At 39.6% G+C, this 9,507-nt stretch overlaps 1 protein-coding gene across 1 annotated transcript; it reads left to right on the forward strand.

Annotated features, from left to right (window-relative positions):
- The first annotated feature begins 2,773 nt into the window (after positions 1–2,773).
- LOC116042136 (microfibril-associated glycoprotein 4-like) lies at positions 2,774–8,675 on the forward strand. The gene is made up of 7 exons (XM_031288266.2): positions 2,774–2,881; positions 5,340–5,398; positions 6,280–6,435; positions 7,547–7,585; positions 7,718–7,814; positions 8,016–8,183; positions 8,310–8,675. The coding sequence occupies exons 2-7, from the start codon at positions 5,393–5,395 to the stop codon at positions 8,564–8,566; spliced, it is 723 nt and encodes a 240-aa protein (XP_031144126.1). The 5' UTR covers positions 2,774–2,881; positions 5,340–5,392; the 3' UTR covers positions 8,567–8,675.
- Positions 8,676–9,507: the final 832 nt, after the last annotated feature.

A 9,507-nucleotide genomic window follows, 5' to 3' on the forward strand; every position in this document is an offset into this window, starting at 1 on the left:
TACACACCTTGGAATTGTATGTCTTTATTGACTAAGTATTGGTAAAAAGGGCAGGCGATGTGACATCACAGCCTTCTGCAGATATATCTCATACACTGCCGTCGAGGAGGACAGAAGTTTCACCACACACAGCCTGTATGACACGGAGAAAGCAGCCAAACTGGAACTGCTGCAAAGTGATGCAAGGTGATCACTGGACGTCAGTGAGTAATCAAAATGATTTAGGAGTTACTGCACACTATATTGACTCTAGATTCAAATGTGTGACTAGATTCACACATTTTCTTTTGTTTACAGTAAATAAATAAATAATAAACAAATACAAATCTTAAAATCAAGTTCATAAAGTAACTTTCTTTGCATTAATTTGATTCCCAATCAAGATACACTGGTAAGAATTGCGTTCCATTGTTAATATGTACTTAAAAACAGTTATGAAATGCAAAATAATAGAATTTTAATCATGTGATAAAACATGTGATTAATTGCGATTAACTATAGAAATTCATCGATTAATCGCATTTAAAAAAAATCTATTGTTTGACAGCCCTAATTTGTATCATATATATATATATATATATATATACACACACTAATTCTGACTCCTCTACTCTTACTTTACCTTGCAATTCTGTTTCCATTTACTATTTTATACTTTTCAATTTTTGTCTAGTTTTATTTTCCATTCTTAATTTAGTTTTATATAAATTTTTATTTATGTCTTGTAATTATGATTTTAGTTATTTCCTTCCCAGCATTAAGAAAATATTTACACTGCATTCGGCTGGTAGTGCCGGATGTCTACCAGCCAGATGCATCCTGCAGAGGACTGCAATTCGATAACAACTCAAATATTTATATAAAGGAGGGATCTGCTCTTGCATCCCTAAATACACATACAACACATACAAGTGTGTATCTAGTTTAATTTATTATGACATGTTTCTTGTTGTCAGTTCTTAATTCTAGTGAAACGTAAATGACAGTTAGTGGTCCACTGACCCACTGCTGCTGGGTCTAATGTTAACGGTCTGCTGACCCACTGCTGCTGGGTCTAATGTTAACGGTCTGCTGACCCACTGCCGCTGGGTCTAACGTTGGTGGTCCGCTGACCCACTGCTGCTGGGTCTAATGTTAGTGGTCCGCTGACCCACTGCTGCTGGGTCTAACGTTGGTGGTCCGCTGACCTACTGCTGCTGGGTCTAATGTTAGCGGTCTGCTGACCTACTGCTGCTGGGTCTAATGTTAGTGGTCCGCTGACCCACTGCTGCTGGGTCTAATGTTAGTGGTCCGCTGACCCACTGCTGCTGGGTCTAATGTTAGTGGTCCGCTGACCCACTGCTGCTGGGTCTAATGTTAGTGGTCCGCTGACCCACTGCTGCTGGGTCTAACGTTGGTGGTCCGCTGACCTACTGCTGCTGGGTCTAATGTTAGCGGTCTGCTGACCTACTGCTGCTGGGTCTAACGTTGGTGGTCAGTACTTTGATCCAATGGAAATCACAATTGTCAGATTGACAGCACTCTAGCCCAATGGATTGTGGGGGGTGGGCACCAGGTGGGGCCAATCCTATTCCAGGGGGGCTGGATTTCACCCTGTGCCCCCCTTCTAGCCCTGCCCCTGCTGCTATTGCTGGTTTGTCTACTGTTTATGTAGTTAGGCCGGTGTGGTATGTTGTTATGGGCATCTTTTTGTTTTGTTTTGTAATTTTGTGTCATCATATTTGCCTATATGTCACTTTATATAATTATCAAATCAAACTTTATTTGTCATTGCATGAATAGTGTATTAAAGCGTAACTCTAGCCAAAATGCAACCTAGGGTCTTTTTGTGAATGTACCCGAGTCACACTATGTTTAAAAGCATATTTAGGATGGAATCGCCACTTTTAAGATGTACCGTATTATTGTTTTCCGGTCAAATGGCCTTTTGAATGGGAGTGCTAGGGACACTTTGATGCTAGCCTCAAAATAGCTATTTTTAAAACACTAAGAAGGCTCGACACAACATGAGACTTTGCTCCAACTATCACCAGGGGTTCTACACCTTAACGAAAGACTTGACAACATTGTTTGTGTACCCCGAGTTTACTAAAAAGAAAGGTTTTAACAACTCGCCGTAGCTCTTGTTGTTTCCGGCTGCTACCACCTCGGCAGTCAAAACGAGTCGATATCCGAATGCGAATGATCGGACTCCATATGAGGCTCCTTTTTCAACTACAAGGTCAATATCGTTTTTCAGTAACGACAAAACAAGAAATAATCCGTGCATTAATATAGAACTAAGCTTTAGGAGTTTTCCATCTTTACTCTCCTTCTTGTTATGTTGCATTCGGAAATTGATTGTTTTTGACTGATAAAATGGCTGCGGCCAGAAACAACAAGACCTACGCTGAGTTGGTTGTTCAAAATGTATCTGGTGCAATGTGGGCTCTGTGTTGAAGTTCAGTCCTCCTTTACTTCTTCTTCTGTGGTCCTGCATCGATAAATCCCTTGAGCCCCTTTCCCTCTCCCCTTTAGTCGTTTGGGAGAAAAGCTGGAGCAGGCCATGTTCATTAGTAAGGATGTCTTGTTTGAATAAACAGAAATCATCAAAGAGATCCGGGTGTCACTGACTAATTAAACACTGGTAACACAATTCTGTTTAAGAGAAACATGATCTGTACATTTAATATGTTCAAATATTTGGTTTAAACTAAATACACACCTTGGAATTGTATGTCTTTATTGACTAAGTATTGGTAAAAAGGGCAGGCGATGTGACATCACAGCCTTCTGCAGATATAAGTAGTGAAGTTGTGACGGTCTGAAGCAGAAAGCAGCAGCTTGTTTCCTCTGAAGACACCAAGACTCTTCAGTTCAACCTGCAGCTGAGTTCGGACAGGTAAGCATCCAACCAGAGACATTACAGAGACGTGACCGGTAGATCAGCTGTGGCAACATCACTCCTATTTGGCTAATAGGAGCTTTTCTATCATGATTGGTGACCTCTTCTCGTCAGCTGCTCCTCTCTCTTGTGGGGTTCCCCAGGGCTCAATTCTTGGCCCCATTCTGTTCTCTTTATATATGCTGCCTTTAGGGGCTATTATAGGAAAGCATAAACTGTCATTTCATTGTTACGCAGATGATTTGCAAATCTATTTGCCTATTAAAGCAAATGACAGTGTCGCACTAAACTCCCTGCTTAGTTGCATCACTGATATTAAGCTGTGGCTTTCAGAAAACTTTCTTAATTTGAATGAAGATAAAACGGAGTGTATTATTTTCAGTACTTCAGGCACGCAAAATGGTCCAGCTTTGAGTTTGGGAGCTCTAGCATCCTACACTAGGTCAGCTGTCAAAAATTTGGGGGTTACTTTTGATTGCAGCATGAAATTTGACAAGCAGATCAGTGATGTTGTTAGAATGAGCTTTTTCCAGCTTCGTCTCCTGGCTAAAGTTAAGCCTTTCCTCAACAGGCACGATCTAGAAAAGGCAATTCATGCCTTTATTAGTTCTAGGTTGGATTATTGTAATGCTCTTTACGTTGGTCTGAATCAGACCTCCATCTCACGTCTTCAACTTGTGCAAAATGCAGCTGCTCGCTTTTTAACAAACACATCTAGACGTGCACATATCACTCCTGTTCTCTACACCCTTCATTGGCTCCCTGTGCATTTTAGAATCGATTTTAAGATTTTATTGTTTGCTTTCAAGGCCTTAAATGGTCTGGCTCCGGAGTATTTGTCCGAAATTTTAACTTGGCGGGAGCACAACCGGTCATTGCGGTCTTCAAACCAGCGACTTTTAGAAGTGCCAAGGTCTAGATATAAACGGTGGGGTGACCAGGCTTTTGCAGTTGCTGCCCCGAGACTCTGGAACAAGTTACCCCCTGATATCCGCACTATTACAGATGTAGCTCTTTTTAGGTCCAAACTTAAAACGCATCTGTTTAGTCAAGCTTTTAATACGTAGCAGTGGTGTGATGATTTCGTTCTTCTGTTTCTCTGTAACTATTTCTGATTTTACATGTTCTTTCTTTATATTGTATGATATGTGTTTTTATTCTTGGTTTCGATGTTAAGCACTTTGGATACCTGCTGGTTGCTGTAAAGTGCTATATAAATAAAGTTTGATTGATTGATTGATCACCGTCTTTTTGGGAAATGACTGAATTTACAGAAACGTTGAGCTGAAGTTTGTTGCAGTTTAACTACAAGAAAAGAAAAGTGACAGTTTAATGAAATTTCTGGTATGTGATAAATTTTAGTCTTTAAGGTAACATTAGTGCATTAATATTGTTCCGGTTGGATCGGGTTTGGGAAACGAAAATCTTGTCTCTGTTGTTCTGATCTTAGTGTATTTTTTTTTAAAGATTATTTTTTGGCCATTTTCAGCCTTTATTCTGATAGGACAGCAGAATACATGAAAGGGGAGAGAGAGGGGGAATGACATTCAGCAAAAGGCTGCAGGTCAGAGTCGAAGCCGGGCCTGCTGCAACAAGGCATAAACCTCTGTATATGGGCGCCCTCTCTTCCAACTGAGCTATCCAGGCGCCCATTTTAGTGTATTTTTGAAGGGGAGCATCGAGGCCAGAACCTGAACACCAACAGTCAGGGTATCGTTGGATAATCTGTAGTTAATTTGTAATTAATGAAAAACGTATTTGTTTAAAATTAAAAATGTAAAAACTGTTTCTGGTCTCAGAATCAAAAAATGTAAAAATAATTTTAAAACATCCAAACACTGTGTACAATTTGTTTTATTGTTTGAAACCAAAAACAGCAGTGACATGGGTTTTTTTTATGTTCTATTTTTTGTTTGCAAACAGATTCATTTTGATTTTTGCAAATACTTATTTTTGTTTTACCTTTTGAAGAAAGTAGTCGAGACAGGTCACCGGATTTTTGACAGAAAAACATTTTGTTCCATTTTTTTGTGTTTTGAAACAGTTAACAAATACACAGGTTATTCATTTAATAATTACAAATGAATTACGGGTCATTCAGTGATACCCTGAACACCAACTCTTCTTATTCTTCATTCACATAATCTGTTGCCTGTGAGTTTGTTGACTGAAACTAAACATTTTTGTAACACTTTGTACTTCATGAACTATCACTAATGCACAAGGATTAAAAGTATCTCAAGCATGACTTAATGCAGGAACAATACATTAATTAATGCATTAATTATGATATTTCAATCATAATTTCAGATTTTTTATTCATGTGTTTTTCAAAAAAAACTGACCAGTCACAGCAGTGGACGTATACTCTGAAGAATTGTAGAGTTGTAATCATAATGTATGTATGATTATTATTAAGTGTTACCCTTTTGATTTATTCTTATTGTGTTTTCAGAGCATCAGACAGATCTACATCAGTAGTTGATTCATTTCAGCAGAAATCTGACAATGAAGGTAAGTTTGTGAACTGATATTTTACAAATCTCAAAGTTCTGTGAACCTGTAAAGAAGCTTGATATCAGTAGATCAGATGGTTACTACAGGGATAGTCTTGCATTGCCAGCTCTATCTCCACAGTGCTGTGGAGTAAGGTCTGGCTAAACCACAGATGCATTCTGTTATAGGAGAAAGAAATGCTCTGGGTTGTTTGCATTTCTTTAAATCAATCACAATCGTCTTGCGCAGCGCTAAGCATTGATCACAGTGACAGTGACCATGCCAAATAGTCTCAGGAAGGAATTTCTTTTTGCACCCCGCAAAGGAAAACGCCACAAACAATATTAAATGAAGATAACTGCTGACACAATACAGTAACGTGAGCTATTTAAATTAGCTGATAAATGGTTAAACCTCATTGGCTCTTACCAGTGTATCTTACTGTGTGTACTTCGTCCCCAGCAATCCCACCAAAGCTCCCAAAATGTTCCAGTTAGAGAGGAAATGCCCTAAATATTTTCTTTGTAAATCCTTACAATCATTCTCTGAAAGAACCAAGCAGGCCTGTCTTGTTGCACGATCAACATTTTCTTCAAAATTTAACATTTTCAGGGTGTAGCTTGCTAGCTCAAAGGTTGTTGTTGTTTCTTATAGCGAAGGGAGTTTGAGAATGGCAACACACAGAGGGCCTGACGTCAGGCTTTATCCTAAAAATGTACTTCCATTGATCCAGACTACTACAGAGACAACCCACGCAGATAATTTTTGTTAATTAGCTTCACCTTTCTGTCTCTAATATCTGACTTTGTCAACACCGTCATGAAGCTAGAGGCCAAACTGTTAAAACACTTTGTATGATTCAAACCTCAGTCAAAATTACAACATGTCTTCTTTTCCAGCTGGTTTCAGTCTTCCTCCTCCTGCTGGTTCCACTCTTGACCAGCTGCCAGCAGCTCCTCCGACCGGTGGACTGCAGTGCAATCCATAAGCAAGACAAAAGCAAACCCAGTGGCGTGTACACCATCTATCCCGCTGGAGTGGGGCTTGCTGTCAAGGTACACTTTGGGGATGTCGGGGCGTAAAGATAATTTTAACCAATATGTAAAAAGGTGTATATTGCAAAACGTTACCAACCCTGCCTTTAAGCCATTGTTTGAGCTGAGTCTTACAAGTAGAATATTTAGGACACTGCCTTATTCCACGTGGGAGGCTATTCCAATATTTACTTCCCTTTATGGACAGCACAGTTTGTCCAAATGTGGTGCACCCTGGTGCCAATGCTGCTGTCAGCCATCTTTTTATTGAATTAATTTAAAGGACGTGGGGCAAGGCCATACAGAGCCTTGAACATAAAACAAGCATATTTGAAACCTTTCTTCAGGTGACTTTTAAAGGTTAATATAGAGTCCAATGTGACCCCATGATACTTTAACGCATTTACAATGTCAAGCTCCTCCCCTCTACGTGTCACCTCTACTGGTTGTTTTGTAAACATCATACACACAAATTTACAAAGATCTTTTTGGTATTCTATAAAAGACCTGATTTAGTAATCCAATCCTGAACATGGGTAATTGCATAAGAATTAAGGAGGCTTCTTGGATTTCTTTTGTAAAAATGACTAAATCATCTGCATACATTTGAATATTGATTTTTTTTAACACATCAGGTAACATTAGAGGTAATGAATAAAGATAGTTTCATTTAAGGTAGTTCTGATCACACTTATGTTTGTTCAAGTGTTCAGTTTTCTGATAAGTTTGTTTTTATTAGTTATTTTGTTATACAAACAATTGGTTGTGCAAGACTTCGATGATGCCCGATCAGTACTGCACAGACTCGATTACATTGTGTTTGTGATCGTTAGGAGCCAAATTCGAAATCACAGTCAAAACTTCCGATTGCACACCCCTAGTATCCAGGATGCAAAGGAATGTCCTGCCCTACTCTGCATCTGATTGGCTAGTATTTGTTGCCTTCGTTAGTTTGATTGGTTAGGTTTAGGCACTGTAATTCGTGTCATTGGGTTTTATTTTTATTTGTTTAAATTCTGCTGAAAATTCTGAATCCACAGATTCCGTGTGGCCGTGCTCATTAGTGTAAACTTAATGTACAAATTGAAACCACTAAATTATCACATTTACTGATGAATGTGTTTGTGCGTAGGTGTACTGTGACATGTCTTCAGAAGGAGGACAGTGGACGGTGAGTATTCAGTCAACCTGTTGATCCTTTACAATGAATCACATTCCAGTAAAAACCTTGTTGTCTGGAAACATGAGCTGTCAGATATCTCGTGTGTTTAGCTAGTTAAAACGTCCATCCTGTCCCCCCCAGGTGTTCCAGAGGAGGATGGACGGCTCTGTGAACTTCTACAGGGGCTGGGATCAATACAAGACCGGCTTTGGTAATGCTGCTGGAGAGTACTGGCTCGGTGAGAAATTAAACCAAACTAACAGCCGTGAAAATCACTGATAATTAAGTACACGCGTTAAACTCTATTGTGTAACTCCAGAAATGGAACTGTGACCAGTTAGTTATCAGTTAGTTATTTTCCTAAATTTAAATATCAGTGTTTAATTGAATTATGTACACATCTGTACAAAACATCAAATATTAAAGTGCGTCTGTGCAGGTCTCGACAACATTGGCTACCTGACAAAGAACAGAAAGACTGAACTGCTGGTCGACATGGAGGACTTTGAGGGGAAAAAAGTGTTCGCTCGGTACTCTTTGTTCTCCATCGGTGCAGAATGTGACGGATTTGTGCTGAGTGTGTCTGGATTCACCAATGGAGGGGCAGGTGAGTACACTGATGTTCATTGTATGTGTGTCATCCATATATAGTATTTATTTATGGTTTTTTTTTGTTTTTTTGAGGGCATCAAAAATAGTCTCATAAACTTTTTGACAAACACTGTTTCTGTAGGAGACTCCCTGAGTTATCACAACGGAATGAAGTTCACCACCTTTGACAAAGACCAAGACACCTGGCCTACAGGGAACTGTGCCAGAACATACCTGGGGGCGTTCTGGTATGCCGCCTGTCACAAAGCAAATCCAAACGGCGTGTATCGTTGGGGGGCTGACAAATCTCTCTTTGCTGTTGGAGCGGAGTGGCAAACCTGGAAAGGTTACGACTACTCCCTGAAGACCATCAGCATGAAGATCCGTCCTGTGCTGTAGTTCTCCAGGACCAACGTCCAGCAGAATATCAGCTCATATCTTGTGATTTCTTTCTCTTTCTCTCATTAAGCATTTAATCTCACAACAGGTCTTATTTTCCTGAAACTGGGCACCAGCACAACAAAACCAACTGACTGTAATTCTTGTTACTGTCTGTGGTGGTTTAAAGTAGAGCTGCACAATATGAGAAAAATATGCAATAAGTTGTTGAATATGGTGAGAATGATATAACTTGCAATAAATAAACAGATATTAAAGTCTTCTCAGTTCTACTGCTTTCAGTGTTCTACTAAAATATAATAGTTTGCTGAATTTAAAACAACAAAAAAACAATAATTTCCAACATTCTTTTATTGAACAAATTGAACATTGAATTGAATATAAAAGGCAGCACTAAAAAAATAATGAAAGTTACATTTTACTTCTGCGATATGTCGCAGCCTTTAGCGATGTGATTATTGTGCAAGTCGATATCGCAATAGCGATAAAAAAAAACAATATATTGTGCAGCCCTAGTTTAAGGCAGTCGCAGCTCGCTGTAACGTGGAAGAAAAGTCAGTTGTGTCTCCAGTTGGGCGACTGCAGCAGGAAAGTAGGGCCCATTATCTTTAAAGGTGCTTTAAGCGATGTCACACGTTTTTTAGGCTACAACATTTTTTGTCATATACAGCAAACATCTCCTCACTATCCGCGAGCTGCCTGTCCCCTGAACACAACCAACCTGCACCACCAAACATAACAAACTGTTCCAGCCAATAACCGACAAGAAGGATTTGGGGGTGGGGGTTGGAGGGTTAGTGCACAGAAGGGAGGGGGAGGGGACGGGATGAGGAGGAGGGAAGGGCGAGCTAGCCTTGTTTTGTTGAAAAATACTTTGAACGTCAACAAGAAGTGACGTCACCCAACATCGCTTAGAGCACCTTTGAATGGAAACACATAGT

Source organism: Sander lucioperca, unplaced genomic scaffold, assembly GCF_008315115.2.
Source record: "Sander lucioperca isolate FBNREF2018 unplaced genomic scaffold, SLUC_FBN_1.2 Unpl_33, whole genome shotgun sequence".
In the NCBI taxonomy this organism is placed as follows: Eukaryota; Metazoa; Chordata; class Actinopteri; order Perciformes; family Percidae; genus Sander; species Sander lucioperca.